The sequence below is a fragment of the Lentinus tigrinus genome (assembly GCF_003813185.1).
Source record: "Lentinus tigrinus ALCF2SS1-7 unplaced genomic scaffold L226scaffold_45, whole genome shotgun sequence".
In the NCBI taxonomy this organism is placed as follows: domain Eukaryota; kingdom Fungi; phylum Basidiomycota; class Agaricomycetes; order Polyporales; family Polyporaceae; genus Lentinus; species Lentinus tigrinus.
The window spans coordinates 164570-186482 of NW_027137954.1; the positions used below are offsets into that span (position 1 = coordinate 164570).

At 55.9% G+C, this 21913-nt stretch overlaps 6 protein-coding genes across 6 annotated transcripts; 2 read left to right on the plus strand and 4 right to left on the minus strand.

Moving 5' to 3' along the window:
* Positions 1 to 921: 921 nt before the first annotated feature.
* On the plus strand, positions 922 to 8019 carry L226DRAFT_539630 (uncharacterized protein). Its single transcript, XM_067681707.1, has 2 exons — positions 922 to 1089; positions 7958 to 8019. The coding sequence occupies exons 1-2, from the start codon at positions 968 to 970 to the stop codon at positions 8004 to 8006; spliced, it is 171 nt and encodes a 56-aa protein (XP_067530220.1). The 5' UTR covers positions 922 to 967; the 3' UTR covers positions 8007 to 8019.
* A 229-nt stretch (positions 8020 to 8248) lies between these two features.
* On the minus strand, positions 8249 to 11309 carry L226DRAFT_494022 (uncharacterized protein). The gene is made up of 5 exons (XM_067677471.1): positions 11250 to 11309; positions 10932 to 11187; positions 9722 to 10871; positions 9477 to 9661; positions 8249 to 9424 (listed from the first exon to the last, which is right to left on the minus strand). Exons 2-5 carry the CDS (start codon positions 11154 to 11156, stop codon positions 8477 to 8479), a joined length of 2508 nt encoding a protein of 835 aa, XP_067530221.1. The 5' UTR covers positions 11157 to 11187; positions 11250 to 11309; the 3' UTR covers positions 8249 to 8476.
* Positions 11310 to 12030: 721 nt separating this feature from the next.
* L226DRAFT_539637 (uncharacterized protein) lies at positions 12031 to 13082 on the minus strand. The gene is made up of 4 exons (XM_067681708.1): positions 13027 to 13082; positions 12878 to 12973; positions 12565 to 12818; positions 12031 to 12494 (listed from the first exon to the last, which is right to left on the minus strand). Exons 2-4 carry the CDS (start codon positions 12927 to 12929, stop codon positions 12186 to 12188), a joined length of 615 nt encoding a protein of 204 aa, XP_067530222.1. The 5' UTR covers positions 12930 to 12973; positions 13027 to 13082; the 3' UTR covers positions 12031 to 12185.
* A 157-nt stretch (positions 13083 to 13239) lies between these two features.
* On the plus strand, positions 13240 to 15126 carry L226DRAFT_575473 (uncharacterized protein; the record flags this gene model as incomplete). The annotated part of the gene is made up of 10 exons (XM_067685201.1): positions 13240 to 13259; positions 13331 to 13662; positions 13722 to 13801; positions 13862 to 14011; positions 14084 to 14129; positions 14187 to 14307; positions 14361 to 14515; positions 14589 to 14800; positions 14863 to 14931; positions 15007 to 15126. The coding sequence occupies 10 exons, from the start codon at positions 13240 to 13242 to the stop codon at positions 15124 to 15126; spliced, it is 1305 nt and encodes a 434-aa protein (XP_067530223.1).
* Positions 15127 to 15415: 289 nt separating this feature from the next.
* Positions 15416 to 18663, minus strand: L226DRAFT_494029 (acyltransferase ChoActase/COT/CPT). Its single transcript, XM_067677472.1, has 12 exons — positions 18351 to 18663; positions 18265 to 18282; positions 18117 to 18182; positions 17868 to 18048; positions 17730 to 17796; positions 17559 to 17668; positions 17234 to 17485; positions 17097 to 17176; positions 16455 to 17042; positions 16090 to 16392; positions 15812 to 16032; positions 15416 to 15743 (listed from the first exon to the last, which is right to left on the minus strand). Exons 1-12 carry the CDS (start codon positions 18605 to 18607, stop codon positions 15637 to 15639), a joined length of 2250 nt encoding a protein of 749 aa, XP_067530224.1. The 5' UTR covers positions 18608 to 18663; the 3' UTR covers positions 15416 to 15636.
* A 768-nt stretch (positions 18664 to 19431) lies between these two features.
* Positions 19432 to 20450, minus strand: L226DRAFT_539641 (uncharacterized protein). The gene is made up of 3 exons (XM_067681709.1): positions 20003 to 20450; positions 19774 to 19932; positions 19432 to 19580 (listed from the first exon to the last, which is right to left on the minus strand). Exons 1-3 carry the CDS (start codon positions 20165 to 20167, stop codon positions 19536 to 19538), a joined length of 369 nt encoding a protein of 122 aa, XP_067530225.1. The 5' UTR covers positions 20168 to 20450; the 3' UTR covers positions 19432 to 19535.
* Between the last annotated feature and the right edge of the window lie 1463 nt (positions 20451 to 21913).

A 21913-nucleotide genomic window follows, 5' to 3' on the forward strand; every position in this document is an offset into this window, starting at 1 on the left:
TCACATCTCAGAACCCATCCCACCTAGCGCACTATGTCTTTCTCGTATCCCAACGGCGACTCGTCTATCCACCGCATAACCCCATCGCCGAATCAGATCAGCTCACACTCGGCTCTCGGAAACTGGGATGGAAGCCAGCCTCCGCCTCCGACGCGGACCCGTAACCCCGCACCCGCCGCCGCTCCGACTCACGTCACGCAGCACGTACAACCTCCGTTCCACAACAATCCGCCCTTTCCGCCCGTAGCCCCCCACCCAGGAGGAGCACCGGTGCATGGGCCATACACCGCGGTACCTGCGGGATTCCTCCCTCCCAGCGGTTATAGCAACTCCGGCGGAGTCCCTTCACACGCCGCCCATGGACAATACGGGGGCTCGTTGCCGTATGGCTCCGCTCCGGGGTTGCGTGGGCCGACGTCGGCCGTACCTAGTCAATACCCGCCGCTCACTATCGTGCAGGTCGAGTTTAGAGACATCAGCCCCGTGAGTGGGACTGTAAAAAGAACAGAGACTCAAGCATGCACGGAATGCACCCTCTGGCGAGTATTCCGCACATGCGTTGTCCTCACATGCTGACGATGATGTTGACGTTCAGCTATCTCTCATCCCGACAATGCGACGGGGTAAGGCCTTCGTGTGGCACATGTCGGGCCGCCGGTCTGGGCGGGACATGTGACTATCGAGTGGTGATAGATGGGCGAGCAATCACCGACGCCGCCAAGGAGGTCTTTCGCCGGTTCTATGAGACCCAGAGCAAGATGCCGACCCATGAGGAGCGGCTTTTTCTTCAGAAACAGACAGGGTGCCGAACGGAGGACATAGATGCATGGTACGCATTCTGGTCTTGATTTGTTGACAGTAGTAACATGAACTCCAATTTGCTAGGTTCCGAAGCAGACGCCACTCCGATCGGAGCTATGTCCCAACGAAAAGTATTCCCACCGGCTCCAAGAAGAAAGCGACTAAAATGGACGACTTCCAAAATTCCTTCCTTGAAGATTATCTGCGTAGGAATGATCACCCGAATGGACCGCAGCGTGACTGGATAGCTAGCCAGCTTAATCTCGACACGGATACCATATATAACTGGTTTGTTCTTTTTTACTAGGTTGTCTGGAGAGTTCACAGGTTCACGAATAATTTTCAATTAGGTTCCACCACGCCAGAGTGAAGTACCGCAGGGCGAATAATCCGTCGTAGCCTAGATGTCACCGTCGTCGATGGGCATCCCGGTCGGAGGTTCCGCTTATTTGTTGACTATCCGGATGAACCATGATTAAATGGTTTGGCTGTCGTGTGTCACGGCCGAGTAGGTCAACGTTGGGGATTGCCAGCCTCATGGTTCATTAGCGAGCTGTACGACTCAGTTATTGTATTTTTGAATCGAATCCCTGGTCTTCATGTGACCATATGTTGAACGATATCATTGCAAGCCTTCCAATGAACTCGAGCGGAGGTACGTAATGACAATCGGCCAGATTCAGGCAATAACCCCTGCCAGTCGTATCAATTTCGAATGTTTCTGCAGGTCGCGTGCCACTTGCTCGGGACCGCACGATAGTATTCCATCGCACCGTCGTCGTGCGACAAGTCCTCCTCATCCCTGAGCGAAGAAGTCAGTCCGACCGGGCCCTGCTCATCTAGGGGGTAATGACGATCCTATGCTTCGTCGCAGGCCGTTGCTCGTCGTTTTCCACGGGCCTGAGTCCTGCACACCCGTTTCGTCCTCGCCTGGCTCGCTCCCTCGATCCACGTGTTGCTGAACCTTGTGACTCACTGATCGTCCATGCAGCCATCTTCGTCATCGTCCGGTACGTCGCACCAGGACGAAGAGAGACCTTTGCACTTGAAAGGCCCGGGGTCGAATCCCATGCCCCAGAAACGGTCCTCACACTTCGTCGTCTCTGCAAGTCAATAAATCAGCTGGCCGTCTTTGTCACGTTCGGTGCAGGCCAAGAAGAGTTTTAAGAGCTCATCGTGGTCGCACATGGTGAGACGAGTAGGCGGGACAGGGGCCTTCGGGACCGTCGGGAGTGCCCTTCGGTCCGAATTCTGCCTTGGCGTGTTGCCCCAGGGATTTCTTCCTCATCGCGGCGAACGGAGCAAAGCGTGTTGGTTCTTGTTTCTCCGTGGCGTAATCAGAGTGTCGTACGTCTTGCGCAGAGGTGATGGTTTCGGTTGGATGGATGCAAGCTTAACTTGACTCGAGTATGGAGGTTGCGGCGCTGCCCATGAAACAGTGTGATCAGTACGGGAAACCACGCAATCAATTTTGAGGCTCACCACGACAGATATTCCGTTGTATTATAAGAAGAGAGGTCTCCTTATGTGCCAGTAAAAAACGACATCCTCCACCGTCTCCTTCAAAGTGGTTCAGGTTGAAGCTGAGGCTTTGAAGCTTGCTGGTTCTGAAGTAAGCGTTCAACTCGCCGGGCGGAGCGCTGAAGTTGTGGCGTGAGAGATATTATATTCCGTGTCGGTCGGGAGGCAACCTCGCCTCACCTCATCTTGTCCTCGGTGTCTCCGGTGATTCGCCCTCTACATACACAGGCGCAGTTGAAGTATGAGTAACAAGCTGGAATGGTCTCTTCATTAAATTTGGCACTTTCTGGGCTAAATTGCCTCCGTGCACTCACGCCGCAATAGGCGCTTTGGCTACGCCCCGCTGGGAGAGCCTGGTCCGGTAACAAGCCGAGCGCGCTTGGACTGCAACAATTACTGACGACTGGAGGCCCCTCGCCCCCCGTTTTCACCTGTAAAATAGTACGTATATAAAGAGTGCAGATGGAATGTGTTCCTCATAATCCCTCGCATCCCAGGACCTCCCATTGACCACTCCCTCGCCACCCATTACACCATGTCTTCTCCGGATGCCAACGACTGCAACATCTTGGACTTGAACTACAAACCCATCGCTTGGAGTAAAATCAGCCAGGACTCGCCTCTCTGGGACTTGAAAGGAAGACCCTCTCCGGCCGCTCCGGCGCAGCCCGTACTACCGTCTCCGATGAAGCACGACAATTCGCCCTTCGTGCCTGCCGCCTCACACTCAGGAGGAGCGCTGGATGAGGGGCCACACAAGGCGGGACAATTCCCTGCCAGTACAGGGTATGTTGATGCCAGTAACTTCGGCGGAGTCTCTGCACACGCCGCTCATGGACCGTACTGCGGCGCGTTGCCGTGTGGTTCCGCTCCGGCATTGGGTGGGCCAACGTCGTCCGTACCTAGTCAATACCTGCCCGCTACTGCCCAAGCTGAGGGGCGAGGCATCAGCAGCGTCGCAAGTGGCTCTCAGCAGGATACCCTTCTCGCGGCTTCTTCTTGCCAAAAAGACAGGGTGCCAAACGGAGGAGATACATTCGTGGTATATGCCCTCGCCTTCAGAAGTGTCACTCTTGATTTGCTTAACATGATGTCTGGTTCGCCTAGGTATCGACGTCACAGGAGCAGTCCCGACCATGATGATGAAGACATGAACAATTCTCCTTCTGACCGCTCCAGGAAGGAAAGACGTATCATGGACAAGTCTCAAACTGAGTTCCTCATACATTATCTGGATAGGAATAAACACCAAATGGACGGCAGCGAGACTGGATAGCCGAACAGCTTGGGATATGTATGAGGCGGAGTGCATATTTCATTGGTTTGCCCCATTGACCAATGACTCTCGAATAGGTTTGCAAATGCCAGAATATTGTACCTAGAATGTATTGATACAGATCGACTTAATGTATGTGCTCACCTATCATGGTCAAATTGTCTGGATGGCGTTTGTCGACCATGTTGGTTGCGGAGGTCCATCAGTGCAGGAGGGCATTGCGCTCTCGGGCCAGTCAGGTTTGAAAGGGGGGGGGGCAACAGCGATGCGTCAGCCAGAGTTCACTGGCACGAGGAAGCCTCTCGCGCAGCGTCACGAAGGGCTCGTCGCCTGCCTATGCGAGCGTAGAGTGGTGTCGCAGACACAGTCGCGTCAGGAGAATTGTACGGCCTGTTAGCTCGACTGGAAGACCTAGAGCCAAGTTGGTGCGCTTAGGTTTTATCATGAGCGAGAGGCGCTATGCGCGGGCAACTCCTTCGGTTTCACTGTTCTCTGTGAACGCTCCAACTGACTTTGTGTGCATGCCGCGGTAGTCCCTCGTGGGTTCCAAATCGAGAACCGGACCGAGGAAGTGGAGGATAACACAGAACGACCGAGGGTACTGATATGATGGTAGAGCCCGGCTCGAGTCGATCGACAAACGAGCCGACGTTACGCCACGATCGGGACTGCGTACCCCGCCGCGTCGCGCCCCGCAGCCCCGCCGCCGCCCTCGCCACACAAACTCTATCCTCATTCACTGAGTCCGACACGCGAGCCGGAGATATCTCTCACAATCTTGACCCCAAACGCGAGAGCAGAGCCACGAAACGAACGCTCACCTTGGTCAACCCATCCCGTGTGCACTCAGCCTATGAGATCAACGACCGCCGGAGGAACCCAGAACGCATGTCAGAAGTGCCCTTCATGCACGAGAAGCAAGCGGGCGCACAGTAGATTGGGCAACGGCGAGGCCGGCTAGCACGAGTTCGAGAGGCAAAAGGGCGAGCGAGAACATGGCGCCATGCACGAAGAGCGAGAGCGGCGTGTAGCTTGAGCAGAACGAGAGAAAGCGGTCGGTAGTCAAGCAAGAAGAGCGCGTTCAGGAAGGTGTCAGCAGGAGGAGGAGCATGGGAAGCAGAGCGAGACTAATAGTAATAGCCAGGGCGGTGGTCCGGGTCGACCTTCCCACTCACGCTGTCCGCCCGGCCAATCCCCGTCCTTGGCAGATAGACGCCGCCGCCCACAGCACTGCTCCCGCCGCTTCTCGCATCCCAATTCTTGCGATTTCCTACCCGACCTCCCAGGCACGCGCACCCGTTCGACAATCCTGCAGCAGACAATGTCGGCTGCGTCAAGCTTACCCTAGCTCAGATTGAACCCACAATCACCAGAATTCCGGCATCCGCGATCCCCAGCGATGTGCTCTCCCGCTAAATATGTCAGACTACACTGCATCCGTACGGCAAAGTCGAGAGCACCGACTTCGGAAGGCCTGATCTACGAAGATTCTCACCCTAGCCGACAACAGCGAGCAGCTGTGCGCACTACGTACGACGTAGGTACCAGTACAGAGGCTGTGGAAAATGGCTCTATGGACGTCGGGCGGCCCCCGCACATGGTACGCAGGTACGCATTTGAGACTCTCCTTGAGTCATACGTTTCGCCTGTGCAAACCGAAGCTGGGATGGACTTCTTCCGTAACTCCTATGTTCACGTTGTTCCATGAAGAACAGGTGAAGACTGCCTTCCGGCTTCCGCTGTCCAACCATCTGTCCCCGCATCTCAGTCTGTCGTCGCACCTGTCTTCGGTCGTCACCGGTCATCTTCCGATGCGACTCAATCCTGCCAACGAGCTCTAGCATTCGTCGCGCGCATGTCCGACGACTCGCGACTTGGTCTCGAATATCGGATCCGAACCATGGTACGTTTCCATTTTCTGCATGTTGCATGCATCAGACATAATCATGATCCACACCATGACCGCCGGCTACCTGCCGTAGCATTGTCAGCAAAAGAAGAAGTGTGTCTGCGTCACCACGGTATCGAATTTGATTGACTCAATGCTAGTGAGAGCGCGAGTATGTACCGCGAACATCGGCCTCCCTCCGCGCGCGCGACAGGACGGGCGACAGAGACTGTCAAACTGCGGTGCGTCGGTCGATGAAGTTCCGGTATATGACGCACCGCACGCGCGACGGCCACGGTTCGACTCGCGGCCGAACGGCGACCCCAGCGACCCGACCCACGACTCCTGGTCCAGCAGCGGGCCTCCCAAAGATGATAGGCCGCGCGGCCGCCGCTTGACAGAAGAGCAGACCGCGCTTGCTGAGGAGCTTGGGCTGGACAACGAGCGGGTCTTGAAGGAGCACGACAACCCGCTGGTACGTAACGACCTGCCCGGCGTAGAAGCCACCATTGAACTTAGCAGCAGCTAGCTCATCCTCCTCAGCGAATCGCGTCCTGTATGCATGGGTGAGTGCTGGTGCTGTGTCTGGCTACACGACTTGTCTGACGTGACAGTGATGATGTCGTGATTTCAGTACCGCTGGTGTATATGGAGGTGCGTTGCGCGTTGTGCGAGCGAACCACTTGTCTCACCATGTTCCACGCATAGGTTGTTCTTGATGTACGAGTATTGTATACGCTACAGGGAATGTGAAGACGAAACTAGCCGATATATCGTCCGCTAGAAGACTCAGATCCGAGTCGGTGCGCCGTCCGATAAAAGTGCACGAACCAGTGCATCTGATGAGGCTCGTACTGAAGGTACCAAGTCAAAGTACCAGTCGCCGGCCTGTCGTCGTCGGTGAGCAACGAAGTTGTGAGGCGTGGAAAGACACTCACCCGCGGTCTCTCCTACTCCCGCGCGCTAGGACTACATGTTTTGCATCCTCTCTCCCCGGGAGCGGTTAAAACGAAGCGCAACTGTTATAATACTGTTATGAATATTCTAAGAATGCGGCACTATCAGGGCTGGAGTTCGTCAACGCACGCTGTTCTTCAAGACGCGTCACGACGCTTTTGACTACGCCGCCAGTGGCGGCGAGCTTGGACCTGTATGCAAGTGCGACGCTTGGACTGCATCAATGTCCACTGGTGGCACTTTAGGCCTCCGCTTTGACCTGCGACTATTATATCATGAGCGAGGTGGACCCCGTTCTCCATAACCTCTCGCATCTCAAAACCCATCCCAACCCAGTACACCACCATGTCTTTCTCGTATCCCAACGGCGACGCGTCTATCCACCACATAACCCCATCGCCGAATCAGATCAGCTCGCACTCGGCTCTCGGGAACTGGGATGGAAGCCAGCCTCCGCCTCCGCCTCCGACGCGGACCCGTAGCCACGCACCCGCCGCCGCTCCGACTCACGTCACGCAGCACGCACCACCTCCGTTCCACAACAACCCGCCCTTTCCGCCCGTGGTAGCCTCGCACCCAGGAGGAGCGCCGGTGCATGGGCCACATACCGTGGTACCTGCGGGCTACCTCCCTCCCGGCGGTAATAGCAACTTTGGTGGAGTGCCTTCACACGCCGCCCATGGACAATACGGCCGCTCGTTGCCGTATGGCTCCGCTCCGGGGTTGCGTAGGCCGACGTCGTCCGTACCGAGTCAATACCCGCCCGCTACCGCCACCGCCCAAGCTGAGTGGCGAGGCATTAGTAGCGTCGCAAGTGGCTCTCACCACACCGCTCGCCCTGAATACGCCTCGGAACACATCTCGCCGACAGCAAGGGTAACATTACCGTGCGCTGAATGGTGAGCATGCCTGAGCACGTGCGTAAACCACTTATGCTGACGATGATGTTGTCGTTCAGCTATCTCTCATCCCGACAATGCGACGGGGTAAGGCCTTCGTGTGGCACATGTCGGGCCGCAGGTCTGGGCGGGACATGTGACTATCGAGTGGTAATAGATGGGCGAGCAATCACCGACGCCGCCAAGGAGGTCTTTCGCCGGTTCTATGAGACCCAGAGCAAGGTGCCGACCCATGAGGAGCGGCTTTTTCTTCAGAAACAGACAGGGTGCCGAACGGAGGACATAGATCAATGGTACGCATTCTGGTCTTGATTTGTTGACAGTAGTAACATGAACTCCGGTTTGCTAGGTTCAGGCACAGACGCCAATCCGATCGGAGCTATGTCCCAACGAAAAGTATTCCCACCGGCTCCAGGAAGAAAGCGACTAAAATGGACGACTTCCAAAATTCCTTCCTTGAAGATTATCTGCGTAGGAATGATTACCCGAATGGACCGCAGCGTGACTGGATAGCTAGCCAGCTTAATCTCGACACGGATACCATATTTACCTGGTTTGTTCTTTTTTACTAGGTTGTCGGGAGAGTTCACAGGTTCACGAATAATTTTCAATTAGGTTCCACCATGCCAGACAGAAGTACCGCAGGGCGAATAATCCGTCGTAGCCTAGATGTCACCGTCGTCGGTGGGCATCCCGGTCAGAGGTTCCGCTTATTTGTTGACTATCCGGATGAACCATGATTTAATGGGTTTGGCTGTCGTGTGTCACGGCCGAGTAGGTCAACGTTGGGGATTGCCAGCCTCATGGTTCATTAGTGAGCTGTACGACTCAGTTATTGTATCTTTGAATCGAATCCCTAGTCTTCATGCGACCATATCACATTGCAAGCCTTCCAATCTTTCTCATAAACACGAGCGTAGGAGGTACGTTATGACAATTGGCTCGCCTCGAAGAATGCTCCCGCCAGTGGTATCGACATCAAACACATTCTACATGTCGCGTGCAGCCTGCTCGGGACCCTATCTCGAGTTGAAACGCATAAGCTAAACAGACAGCACGTCTTCCGCAGCATCGTCGTCGAGAGACAACTCCTCCTCATCCCTGAGTGACAAAGACAATCGGACGTCTTCTCATCTAAGGACTAATGCCGATCCTACGCTTCTTCGCAGGCCGTTGCTCGTCGTCTTCTACCCGGTCCAAGACCTGCTCCACTTCATCCTCGCTCCGCTCGCTCGCTCGATCTGGTAAGAATTGCTCAGCCTTGCCAATTCCATCTTCCTTGTTCACGTTCACGGTGCCGTCTTCATCATCGTCCGTTGCGTCGCTCCAAGAAGAAGAGAAACCTTTGCACTTGGGAGGGGCGCAATCCATGCTCCTGAAAAGGTCCTCACACTTCGTCGTCTCTGCAGGCCAATGAATCAGCTTGCCCTCCTCGTCCCGCTCAGTGTAGCGCAAGAAGACTTCCAAGAGCTCCTCGTGGTCGCGCATGGTAAGACGAGCAGGTGGGACAGTGGCCTTCGGGACCGTCACGGCTGTCCAGCCAACGTCTGTTGGCTCCGAGTCCGACTCGGATTTTCTCTTGACACGTTCGGTCTTCTGGAGTCTCTCCGAGGACTCCATCATTTTCATCAAGTCGGCGATCATAGCAAGACGTGCTGGGCTGGGCTGCTCCTCATATTCCACAGGAGACGGAGGAGGAGAAGGAGGATCATACGCTTCGCGCAGGCTTTTGATATCGACCGCGGCGTAGTGTTCCCTACAAAGATCGCGTATGTCCGTGAGAAGTTCGCGGAGGGTGGGGTTGACCGAAATGGGAACCAAGAGGCGAGGGTCGGCAAACTCTGTCATATACGACAGCTTCGAATCGCCGCCGATCTCAGCACCATCGGACTCCCGTATGCGTACGTCCTCGAATGTCCTCATTACGAAATTTTCGAACTGGTACTGGAAGTAGAAGCTGGTCTGGTGGAAGCGGAGGACGCAGTAGTGATATATGTGTACAAACGACTCGATATCGTCCGAGAGTTCATGCGGTCGATCAGGGAACTGTAGCGATAGCGCAGAACGGAAGCGCCATGTTCCCTGCACAACAGATGAGGACCACATAGCATCGTCAAGGAAGAGGCAGACTGACCGCGTAGTTTGGTGTCCCTCTAGATTGATCGAGCTCCAGTTCCACCCGGTACTGACAGCAGTCCCAGTCGCACAACATGCCGGTCTGTTTGACCGCAGGTCCGCGACCGACCTCATAGATCAATATGTTATGCACGCTCACGTCCTTGTGCAAAATCTTGGCGTTCTGCCAGGCGTCCCGATGAGCTAAGAGGACTTATCAGCATCGCACACAAGAAGCGAGCAGTGATATGCCTCCGAACGTACCTAGCAGTGCATGGCACATGAATGTTGTGAAGGCTCCGAAGTCCTCGAAGTCCGTCACAGGTCGGCAGACCTCCTTGAACAGTAAGCGGTAGTGACGGAAAGGAGCGCATGAGCGTTTGATGACCTCTTGACTTCTCGTAATTTGCGCGCCGTCTGAACCAGGAACGTCTTCGTGCGCCAAGCACGTCAACACGTACTGTACGCCTTTCCCATTCAGGTCTTCGTAAGCCTCGTGCTCACGCACAACACGCTTGAGAGCGGGCCGCCAACATTCCTTGATGAACCGGACAGTTCCCTCCTCGATGTCATATGCAAGGAAGCCATGAGTACAATAGCCTTGCAGGAACGGCTTCATGTACATAGGACGGCCGACGATGTACCTTCGCCCGCACATCGTAAGTTCGTACGCAGTGGTTTTGTCCGATACTAGGGTTGATGAAGGGCGTTCCGCATCGACGGAGAGCGTGTCATAAATTTGCTGCTCGATGTAGTCGCTAGGAGCGTCCGGGGCATATGCGAACATCCTCTTCACATCCTCGGGATTGGCAGGGACAACCGTGGGGTCGAATCCTAGCTGCTCGCGAGACATACGACCGAGGCGCCAGAAGAACTGATGGAGGGCAACATCCGCGCGGGTGCCGTACTTGAAAGGCTCCGAAACTAGTGTGTATGCGCGATCAAAATAGAGGACGCGAGCCTGGTGACGGAGCACATAGAGGATGTAGACGTGCGTGCGATGGTGGTAGCTGAACAATTGCCCGACGTACTTCAGGACTCGCTCGAGGGCTTCGTTTCCGTATCGTGTCTTCTTCAGGTGGTGCTCGCGCTGGTCGCCGAACGTGAACGCAGAATCGTAGTCATCGACCCTGACTTCGATAGGAACTGCAAGCTCTGCCCAGGAGAAGCGTCCGACCCACTCCTTGCGGGCTTCGTTCTTGATGACCGGAGGATCGACATGGGCCGCATTGTGCTCGGTGACTAGGAAGGTGCCTCCGGCTGGACGGATGGGGCTTCTGTAGCCGTCGTCGTCGCGGGTATGCTCGAGACCGATAGATGCCGGCGGTGTGTCGTGGGTGACGATTTTGGTCGGTGGAGACCCCTCGCGCTGCGGGGCTGAGGCGACTTCTACCATAGACTTGGATATTTTGCACTGCGAATCAAACGCGTGGTTAGCAGAGACACCAAATTCGAAGCCGCAGCCATTACGCACTATGTCGACGGTAAACGTCCATTTGGGTGGTGGTTCCGAGTCGTCGTCACTCTCAGAATGCTTCCGCTTGCTCCCGCCGCTGGTCCCGAGCTCCGAGTCTGCTACATAGTAGGCCATATCCAGAGTCTCCTGCGGAGGATCAGGATGGTCGCATGGCATGAAGACGTCGAACATGGTCTTGAGGGAGACCTCCTTGATGTTGTTGGCGATGCCGTCCAGATCCATGTGTACACGTCAGGGCTACGGAGAGGAATCGCTGTAAATGCAGCACCTGAGTTGGAGCTACACGATTTGACCATAAGTCATATGAACACCCACCGGTGGTTTCAGTTGGGTGGAGCGAGCTCGACTTGACTTGAGTACGGAGGTTGCAGCACTGTAGTGAGTGGGAAAAACCATCACCATTCAGTTCAGGCCCGCCGATAGAGATGCGCTTTTATACGTACCAGTAAATTGGCCGTCTGATCAGGGAGGAAACGAAGTTCTAATCCGCCGTGTCGCTCAACGTTCAACGTTCAACTCGGAATGAAGCGCTGAAGTCGTGGCGTGGGAAATATCATATGTCAGGCCGGTCTGCCTTTTTGGACCATAACCTCACCTATCGTTGTCTCCGGCGACCATGCACTCTCTACCTATAAAGGAGTGGTCGAATTATAGCAGAACACGGCTCAAACTATACTGCGACACTTTCTGTGCTAAGGTCCTAGATGCGCACATGCGCACAGCCATTCTCAGTTTGAGTATGCCAGGGAGCCTGGTCCAGTAACAAAGCGCGATGCTTGGACTGTAAGAATGACTGACGATTGGCGGAACTTTGCGACTCGCTTTGACCTGTAACTAGTATATTACCGGTGAGATGGAATAAATTGCCCATAATCCCTCTCATCCGGACCGCTTCTCGCCACGTGCGCAGAGTCCGAGACGGTATGATGAGCCGTCACGCACACCGAGTCAGTGCGGTGATCCGCGAGAGCTGAGACGACGAACTGGTGACTTCTACAAGTTCGCCAGCGCTGAGGCGGTTGCTGGGTGGTCATCGTTGATAGTCGAAGTCTGTAGTATAATGCATGAATCGGCAACACATGTTATTCTGTTTGGTCGGTGGCATGGACGAATTCACGAGGAAGACAGGACGGGGTCCAAGAGGGCCGGCCACTCGAGAATGATACAGCATAGGTGGTGCGGAACGTACAGTCTGATGATACTTGAGCCTGTCGAGTCCGCGTTGGGTCGGCTTCACAAGAGAGCGCGTCCTCAATCCACTCCGCGCCTCTTGAAACTGTATCCCGTCGGCGGCTCATATTGGACGTGGATCTCGACAACGTTCCTCATCATCTCCGGCCACCCTCCAGCTTGCAGTCTCACCGGTCCCGCAGCGTCCACGCCTCCAGAGTTCCTGGCAAAGGTCCCCAGTAGCCTGTGGTGTGCGTCGAAGTGCTTCTTCAAGAAAGCATGTTTCTGCCAGAACGCCTTCCGTTCGGGGTTCTTCTTGAACATGCCTCGTTGAGGCGGCGCACTGCGACGATCGCAGATGTAAGCTTGGAAGAGCGCATTTGTGAATAGCTGTAGGACATAAGTAGATACTGCGGTGAGCCGGTGCATGAAGGCGGAGTTGAAGCTTGCGCATACGCACCGCATAGCCCATCCTGGAGACCCCTTCCCTGCCCCAGGCTTGCGCCGCCACATCCGCTCCATCCGCGCCTGACACATCATTGCCATCGAAGAGGACGAGGATGTGCGGTACAAGCGTCCTTTGCTTGACGGACGCCAGCAGGTCTGCAGAGTGATCGGGGCCGAGATTCGACAGCACATTGTAGCTAGGAGGGTGTTCGCCGTCAGGACGATGTCCATGATCGGCCTCTGTCTGATTGGGCTCGTCTGCAGGGCCTGAACATTGAACAGTGGCCGTCAGTGAACGCTCCCCGGGCAAACATCGAAGTGCTTACCGGGAGTCTTCGACTGGATGTTCGAGTCATAAGCAGCTATGTCGCTTTGCATGGTTCAAGATGCATGAAACCGTGGCGTTGATCTGCGCAAGCTACCTGTATATATTGGTTCAGTGGTGTTCGCATGACGTACGCGTTCCACAAATCACAGATCACTGCGCAGGAGGAGTAGGTTCAAAGTCAGTAAGCCCGAATTTGTGAACTGTCACAGCTCTCAGATTTCAGTCGAGTGAGAATCTGAATCCTAGCGATGCATGGCAGGAGGCAGAAAGAGGGGTTAGCGCTGGTTATGTAGCGTTGCTCGAAGCGTTGAGTCGGAGCGTGGGATACCAAGGCATATCGGCTGCCGTCACACCAACTTTATGCTTACCGCCGCCACCTAGTGAGTACAGCTCCGCTCTTCTCAAGCTCGTTAATTGTACAAGAAGTGTACTGACGCGCATATGTCTTCAGCCCCGGAAACGTATACTGCCTCTCGGACGACGAGTTCGACACCTTCTGGAACGGCACGATCGAGGCCACGGGCATCAACTGGCTCGGAGAACTCACGAACCAGACCGACCTGAGCAACTTCTACGCTCAGGCTCCGGTCATGGACGCGAAGTACAAAGAGTTCGCCGAGAAGTGCCTGCAGGGCCCGAATGCGACCACTCTGCAGTACATCGGTACTGCGGCAACTGTCCGCGACCTCGTCGGGCTCGCGGACACTATCGAGGGCCCTGAGAGTCCTATCTTCTATTGGGGCCTCTCGTATGGAACGGTTGTGGGAGCCTGGTTCGCTAACAGTAAGTCGGTCGAATTGGAAGGTACAAACTAGTACTGAACTGGCTGCTGTGTACCCCAGTGTTCCCGGAGCGTGTCGGCCGAGTTATTCTCGACGGTGTTCTCGATTCTACGCAAGTCGCATCCCTCCAGTCATATAAGGTACGCTAAGTCTTAGAGCGATATGTGAGAAGACATGCGTAGCTGATGCACATACTTTAGCTCTGGAGAGACCAAGTCTCATCTGTTGAGGACGTATACAGTGCGTTCGCGAATGCATGTGCCATGGCAGGTCCGGCCGGGTGCAAGCTGGCTCCGTTTGAAGGAGCTTCCGGTGCGGATGTCATTGATTACATCTCACAGGCCATTGAGGTGCGACGACGGAGCGTTCTACTTTCTCGTCGGTGTCTTTGCTCACCGTCACGCATTTTGACATTGTTGTAGGTCCTCCACGCCCACCCCGAGAGCAACAACCTCCTCAGATTGAGAGGTACGTCCCGGTCTTGTACATGCGAAACCTCACATGCTCATGACGGGAACAAAATAGCCACAATCTTCGGTGGTTTGTACCAACCACAGATGTGGGAGCAGCTCGCGAACACTGTCATACCCGGCACTATCTCGAGTTTAGTGGGCAATACGTCGGACACTAATGCGACTACACAGAAGTACGTCTTCTCTTCGCGCCTTTGCGCGACGACTCGCTCACAGCTTTGCATAGCAGACGTGCGCTGGACAGGCGCGCGACCTTCACCCAAAACAGCTACACAGAGCCAGCAGTCGTCTGTGCAGACAGCGTCGACACTGATCCCAGTCTGACCATCACCGACATCTTCGACGAGATCGTGAACGTCACCAGGACCGTCTCTCCTTCATGTGCGTTGCCGCTACTGCATGTCCCATGTCCGCCGGCGCACTGACAGCTCTTTCTCTTGCTCGTCCACTGCAGTCGGCGCGTTTTGGCCCATCCCGTGGGACCGCTGCTCTTACTGGCCTGTGCGCGCCCCCGAGCGGTACCAAGGTCCCTTCAACGGCACATACGCGAACAAAATCCTCGTCATTGGAAACACGTACGACGATGCCACGCCCTTCTTCGAGGCGCAGCACATGGCCGAGGTCATGGGCGACCAGGCGGCGCTGGTGCGACAGGACGGTTTCGGGGTACGTCCCGGTCCAGCGGTCTGCGGCACAATCCACTGATGTTTTCATTACGCTCCCGGTAGCACACTTCCATATACCAACCCTCGGAATGCGTGACGAACGTCATCATCGCCTATCTCGAGAACGGAACGGTGAGTGACCTGCACAGTGGTGGATTCTGAAGATCCCGACTTGGACTGACCGGGACTGCTTGGCTCTACTCGTAGCTACCTGCTGGAAACGCTTCGGCGCCCACCGTCTGCGCGATCGATGATTCGGTCGAGCTCTTCCCTGGTGTCAAGTCCGTCGATGTCCGGGCGAACGGGACCATCTCGGACAGGGAGTGACAAGTGACTCCTTCGCCAGAGAGGTCTCAAGCAAGAGAGACAAGGGTAAGTTCGAAGTAGCGTCAGCGTTGACTTGGACTCGGATTGCATCTCTTCGTAGTCTTTCGCCAATTGGATGGACTATCACCCGCCTTATGCTCCTAGTTCCAAACGCCGCACGTTTGAATGCACTGGTAGATCTTCCGCGGAGGACGTTGAAGCGAACACACCTCTCGCCCGGGCCGGCCTTAGGCTGGTGCTCACTGCCATCCCGAAGCCCTCAGCTGAATGCGAAGGAAGTCTTCGATGTCATCGGTACTTGGATTGTGACTCGATTGCTACACTACTACACTAAGCAGAAGCTCCTATGCATACAAGAACAATGCAATAGATAGGTATACAAATGAGAAAATGAGATACTGGTACAACAAGATGATTAAGAGGCATCCAAAGCCGCGTGAACCAGCGACGTGCATACGACCATCCATCCTCGATCAAAACTGGGACCGGGCCCGGAATCGGAGACGACGCTCAGTACTCCGCCAACGGGATGATCTTGCCGGTGTTGTAGAACGACGGGCGTGCCTTCTTCCGCCCGAGCAGCTCGACGTCCCCGCTGTCGAAGAACGAGTACCCGGCTACCGCACAAACGCGCATCAGCAACCCTTCCTCCGTGCACAAACCATCTGATGAAGAAGGCACTCACGCATGGTGTCCTCGTCCTCGTACCCGTTGACCTGCTCCATGTGCCCGTTGATCGGCCGGCCGGTCTTCGAGTCGCGCAGCACGCCAGCGTGGTCGATGAACGGCTCCGGGCGCTGGTTCGCGGACAGGTGCAGCTGGATGAGCATGCGCTGGATATCGTGGAGGTAGCCTTGGAGCGTGTCGAGGAACCTGCGCGTCTGGAGGTGCTTCGACGATGCGCATCTGAAACACAACTATCAGCAACTCGGCACGCCCTCGCCCGTGAGCGGCAAGACGTACATTGAGATACCCTCGTCCTTGATGATGTACCCGATCCCGTATCCGTCAGCTGCGACAGGGCCGAAGCCGAACAGCCTCAGCGCAGGGTTGCCGCAGTTAGACGTGGAGAGGATCGACCGGTTGAGAATGTGCCACCCGTTGTCGGTGAAGATGGCAGGGAGCGGGGGCTTCTCGCGACTGCTGCTCCCGCTCGAGACCGTGCTCGTGGGCGACGTGGGCCGGTCGTCATCGTCGAAGCCGTTAGCAAGCGCATACTCCCTTTCGCGCTCGCGCTGCGTCAGGCAGTAGAGCGCGTACAGGTGCCTATATGCGCGCAGATCGTGAGCAACCACGTCATGGGAGAAAATGGCATTGAGGACGCGCACCTGTCCTGGCCGAAGCCCTTGCTGCACTCCTTCGTGAGCTGGGTATGCCCCTGACACGCTTTCCTCAGGAGGCTGACCTTCTGCTGATTGGAAGCCTCCGAGAAAAACGCCTTCACAAACTCAACCGTATGCGGCTGCACGGTGCGGATCGCCTCTGTACGCCCGTGCAAGAAGTTCTTCGTCATCGCGGGTTCATACGTGCACTCGATGCGCCCGTATAGGCCGTAGTACGCAGCCTGGAACGCCATCTGGACGAACGCGTCGGGCGAGAAGCCGTGCGAGGTGATGAAGTTCTTCCCATACGTCTTGAACTCGAGCGCCTGGCAGTCGTTCTGGCAGATCAGGTCGCTCAGACGTGTTTCCGCGAACCGGATGCCTGCGCGCAGCTCTGGGTAGAGCGTCCATTCAAGCTTCTTGGGCGCGGTGTCAATACTGTATGATGGCGAGCCCACTTTCGTGGGCTGGCCGCGCGGAGCTTTGTATGACTTTGCGTAGGGAGAAAGGGGTGCATGGAAGAGGGTGGGTGCGGATGGGTTGATGGACCGGGCAAGGAGCATGAGGCCTTCAGTGAAGATGTCTGCAGCGAACCTGGACGATGTATGCGTCAGATATCAGGTACTCATGCTACCACTTCCGATGTACCTGAGGACTGTGTGACCATCGACCCCGGTATGCTCGAAGTTGATACCAGCGGCACCGTCCGCACAGACGATGATTTGTAGCTGCGAAGTCGAGACGTTAGCTCTTGGTCTGTTGCACATGGACAGTAACGATTATACCTTGTCATACCACCGGTTAGTGCAGGTTCCGACCTGAATACCGCCCTTCAAGTCGTAGGTACCACACAGGAAATTATCGCAAAGTTCTGCCAAGTTTTCTGGTGTAGTATCGTCGAGGCAGACCACAAAAAGAGCGTTGTCGACGACATCCAGGCACGACTCGTTGTTCTTGTTGCGGGTGAGCGCTTTTCGGAGAGTCGACCAAATCTTGCGGTTCTCTGTTGATAGCACGCCGATGGAGTTGCGTGCCACCTGTGTTCAACGAATGTAACATGGTTACCGTTGAGTAGCTGCGTACGAGAAGAACAGACGCAGGGTCGCTCACCTCATGAATGGGCATCTGGTCTGCATCGGAGACAATCGCTTGTAGATTCCGGAGGATTTCGCGTTCTGTGAGCACGGGACGGTTCTCGGCGTCAAGTACGTCGAACCAATCTAGGCGAGAACCCCACTTCATTAGCCTGATGTCGTCATGGGAAGAGAAGCCAAGCCATACAGAATTGCCCGCGCCTGAGCACGACTATATGCCTCGAGTCCGGGTGAACCTCCATTTTGCAGCCTCTCTGTGTCAACGGAAATGAGCATACAGTCAGTATACGGCTAGCTTGGAGAACAAGACGTGAGCGCGTCGCACCTCTGTGGGTATACGGGCCGTGCCAAACAAGCGCGAGTACTGGTCCATGTCGAGCGGGATCCCGCGCACGGCATCGGGCTCGAGCATGCCAGCGCGGAGATCATGAATGAAGCCCAGCGAAGACACGATCAAAGAAGCAGCGCGAGGCAGCTGTTGCCCGCGATCTGGCGTAGGATCGTTCCTGCCCCACACGAAATAAGCATCGAGCTTCGAACTCGGAAATGGCATCCCGAAGACGCATCCACTCACTCGAGGACGAAGTACGGGTTCAATGCAAGCACTACCGGGTCTGAATGTGAGAGGTACGACTCGTACCTAGATCGCGGAGGTAGGACGCGTCAATCGACAGCCTCGCGATAACGCCGCCAACATGGGCGCACGGGGGAAGCGGACGTACCAAAACTCCTCGATGTAGCTTATTTCCGCCACGGGAGCGAAGTCAGCGGAAGCAGTGCGGACGGTAGTCTGAGAGAAGAAGCACACCTGGCCTTGTCCTTCGCGTACTCCTTCAGCTTCTCCTGGATGCGCGGGCCGTCGTGGTGCAGGAACTCTTCGACGGCCCTCTTCGTCTCGGCGTGTTCGCGCGGGTCCTGTAGACCCTCGAGAGCCCTCAGGTACCGTGCGCAGGTCTCTTCGAGGGGGGGAATGGGGAGCTTCGGGAGCTCGCATTGGCGAGCGAAGGTGCGTGACTCTGGTGGATTCGCTTCGAACTTGGTCATCGGACCGCTGACGGAGGGCATGGTGGGCGAAGGGGGTCGCGCGGGGTGAGTCGGGTATAGATGAGGGCAGAAGAGGGCGCGGCGGGGGGAGAGGAGGGGAGATGGAATGGGGAGGGGAGGGAGGACTCACTTTATGACATACCCCGCATGAGGGAGGAGGCTAAATGCGGGGAAATGCGGGGTAAACGCCCTAAACGCCAAGGTGCAATCACCTGTAATCGGCTCGCGCAGCCACGTTATCGCTCTTTCCATCTCTGCCTCCTCGTAACTCCGCACAGACGCCCCGGACGCGGCCCTCCTGCTCTGTCCGACAAGACGCAACCTTGACGGAAAGACGACATGGTGGGATGTAGCCGTCGCGGGAGACGACCCACGCGCCGTGTTACGGGTCTTCGCGGTTCACGCGAACCTCACCAGCTGCGGCACGCAATTCCGGGCCTTGTCCGACTACAGTGTATTTGTAGAGACTGACTTCTGCTCCGACCTCTCCGATATTATTGATAGGAGATGGTTGCCCGGAAGGGAGGGGGAGTGGGTCACAATAACAGTGCATGCCGAGGGCATGTAAGCACACGCAAGTCATACCGCCCAAACGTAGCTTGTTCGCAAAGAGCTTGATGAACCTGCAAACATCTCTGTCATACTTGGCTAGGAACCAAACTGCGGCGAGGTCTTGCTTCGGGGCACCTCGAAGACAACCGATCATTCTAGCAGGAAACCTATGCATCCCGGAGCGCCGCCCAGCCCTGCGGAGCACTCACCAAACGTGTTCTCGACCGTTCGACCGCTGACCACATGAACAAATTGGTAGATGCTGTGCATGTTACTTGTACACATGAACAGATGCGCTAGAGATACAGTTGGGGTATGGAGAGCCTTGAGAGAGAGACTAGGACGAGTGCGGCCATAACGTAGGAGACTAAGCTCAGGGGGAGCGCGGATGGTGGCGCTATGGTTGTTCAGGCGCGTTCCGAGAGATTTGCGAGGCTTTCACCTGAGGGTGGGGTGTCGTCAGTACGGGGCCCCGTGCGGGAGGTTCAAGGGAACGGGCAGTGAGGGAGACTCGGGAGCGACTGGGAGTGAAAGGGAGCGGGGAGCGACAGGATTGGGTGGCGCGGGAGGTGGTTCTGGGGAAGAACGCATGCGGCCAAGGGACGGAAAGCGAGAAGAGAGGGCCAAACGCTCACCTGCTGCCGCTTTGCGTGGACAATCCGCCGGCTCTCGACTTCCGTCGCGAATTCGAGGAGCGACTTGCCCGCTTTCGCGCTCATGCGCTTCCACTTGTGCAGCTTCCTTTCCGAAGCAGGCGACTGCGAGCTGCTCCGGGACGTGCCCGGGGACGACGTCTGTGCGGGAGATCCATGTCAGAGATAAGCATTTCGGGCACTCTCGGCGCCGCGAAGAACGGAAATGTACCGCGGATGAACAGGGCGAGTCCGGCGAGCCCCAGGAGGGCTGCTGATCGTGGTTGACGATCTCCGAATCGTCGTCTGAACCACACAAGTTCATCTTCGGGTCGGAGATCCCCGGGCGGTTGTACAGGGGACAGAAGAACACATCGGGGTGGCTGTAGCTCTGCATCTCGTTCTCGTCTATCGCGATGCTACTGAACCGGGAAATAACGGAAAGAATAACGGAGGCAAAGAGGGTTGGGTATAATCCAGGAGAACGAGATCAAGAGAGCGGGATGCCGGCCGCAGGCAGTGCAATCCAGAGACGAGACAAGACGAGGCCGGGACGAGTGCGAATAGAGAGACCGAAACCCAGCGAGCGCAAGGAGATTTATGTATATGCGCCATGCACGCTTTGCTGTCGCAGACGACCATTCTGACCATTGAGCATTCGGCAGCTCGGTTGCGATGCGGTCTTTGGCCCGCAGACAAAGCACTGAGCGCTGCATAGTGGCCGTATGACACTTGGCTGTGATCGCCAAAGCGGGTGACAGCCGGGGTCCAAGCGTGGGTGGTCGGCCTGTGGTCGCGCATTGCTTCAGGAATGACAGGCCATGTGCATCGATGCGGTGCTGTGTGTCTCGGAGCTATCGGGGAACACAAGAGGGCACGCCGCGCGCCGTTGGGCCGCAAGACAAAGGCTCTTTGTGAGCTTTGGCAGAGCTTGTCGAAGCATTACCGAGACAAACGCGGGGTTTTCCGGAAAGCCATGGTCAACCTCCACCCGATCCCAGAGATGTTCCCTAGGGTCGTGCACACAACGACCGACAGTCTGCGATGGCGACTGCTGGTGCGGCTGAGTGGCGTGAAATTGTCCGAACTTGCGATGCCATCTGTCCCCAAACGTCGTGAGTGTCACGAGCGCACAACGAATGCTCACTTGCATCGCACGATCTATGTCATTGTGAACGTCTGAAGCTGGAGTCAGATTGCAATTCCGGGCGAGTGGCCAGCGCTGTGGCCAACTCGCATCTCCGGAGGTCTCGCGATCTACACATACTGTTACTGTAAGCCAGTGGGTTGAAAATCATTGACGTTGCTTGGAGAGATCGGATGCTGGCAACACATATTTGAGCGACCAGTTGTGAGGTGCTTCAAGTTCGTCGTGGGTGGAGCTTGTCAAGGTCGCAATATTGTGCTCGCGAGTCTCGGACACCGCCGGGACAAGCCGGGACGTGTCATCAAGCGCTCGGGGGCACCCAGCCGCCCAAGGCGGCCACACAGTTTGTGTTGTCGAATTATGAATACTGTACCATTTCACTCAATTCGCCAGGCCCTGTGACCTGTGACACGGCCAGACAAGGTTCGAAATTCGCCACCAGGGGTGGTGACCTGTGACAAGTGGCGAAATTCATCACAAAATGACTATATAAGGTGCGCGCGTCAGCGCGCCGCCCAGGAGCGCCCATAAGCGCCGGAAGCCCAATTGGCCATCCAGGCTGGTGACCTGTGACATGAAGCAAATATTCGCCATTTGGAGGACCCCGTGACATGTGACAAAACGAATTGAGTGAAATGGTACAGTACTTTGACCGTCTCTGTGTAGGCAGATGGTGCGTTGTCGCCGGAGACAATGGTGGATGAGGAAGGAAGTCAATGGAGGTCTCGGCCAATGCCATCAGCAAAAAGCAAAAAAGAGTGGGAGTGCTTGGGAGTGATTGTGAGAGCCGCAATCTTCGACAATCCACTGCGGTACTCGGAACCGATTGTGGTGACGTCGAGCGGTGTTGCAAACCGTACAATCTTCCCGCAAGTGGTTTGCAAGCGATTGGAATCCCCAGAATCACTTCTTTAGATTGGGTTGGATTGCGGCGATTGCGAGAGCTTACATTTGCCAGATGATAAATCTGGTCCTTCATCCTACTAATAGTATACA

Coding starts and splice junctions, on each gene's coding strand:
- L226DRAFT_539630 (XM_067681707.1), top strand. CDS start 968: ATGGACGACTTCCAAAATTCCTTCCTTGAAGATTATCTGCGTAGGAAT. Junction 1,090..7,957: donor ACGGATACCATATATAACTG/GTTTGTTCTTTT, acceptor ATTTTCAATTAG/GTTCCACCATGCCAGACAGA.
- L226DRAFT_494022 (XM_067677471.1), bottom strand. CDS start 11,156: ATGGATCTGGACGGCATCGCCAACAACATCAAGGAGGTCTCCCTCAAG. Junction 9,662..9,721: donor CATGTGCCATGCACTGCTAG/GTACGTTCGGAG, acceptor AAGTCCTCTTAG/CTCATCGGGACGCCTGGCAG. Junction 9,425..9,476: donor GAGGGACACCAAACTACGCG/GTCAGTCTGCCT, acceptor TCTGTTGTGCAG/GGAACATGGCGCTTCCGTTC.
- L226DRAFT_539637 (XM_067681708.1), bottom strand. CDS start 12,929: ATGCAAAGCGACATAGCTGCTTATGACTCGAACATCCAGTCGAAGACT. Junction 12,819..12,877: donor CATCCAGTCGAAGACTCCCG/GTAAGCACTTCG, acceptor TTCAATGTTCAG/GCCCTGCAGACGAGCCCAAT. Junction 12,495..12,564: donor TCTCCAGGATGGGCTATGCG/GTGCGTATGCGC, acceptor TATGTCCTACAG/CTATTCACAAATGCGCTCTT.
- L226DRAFT_494029 (XM_067677472.1), bottom strand. CDS start 18,607: ATGCCCTCCGTCAGCGGTCCGATGACCAAGTTCGAAGCGAATCCACCA. Junction 17,797..17,867: donor CGGCCCGTATACCCACAGAG/GTGCGACGCGCT, acceptor CCGTTGACACAG/AGAGGCTGCAAAATGGAGGT. Junction 17,043..17,096: donor GATGGTCACACAGTCCTCAG/GTACATCGGAAG, acceptor TACATCGTCCAG/GTTCGCTGCAGACATCTTCA.
- L226DRAFT_539641 (XM_067681709.1), bottom strand. CDS start 20,167: ATGCAGAGCTACAGCCACCCCGATGTGTTCTTCTGTCCCCTGTACAAC. Junction 19,933..20,002: donor ACTCGCCCTGTTCATCCGCG/GTACATTTCCGT, acceptor TCTCCCGCACAG/ACGTCGTCCCCGGGCACGTC. Junction 19,581..19,773: donor TCCACGCAAAGCGGCAGCAG/GTGAGCGTTTGG, acceptor CCCCACCCTCAG/GTGAAAGCCTCGCAAATCTC.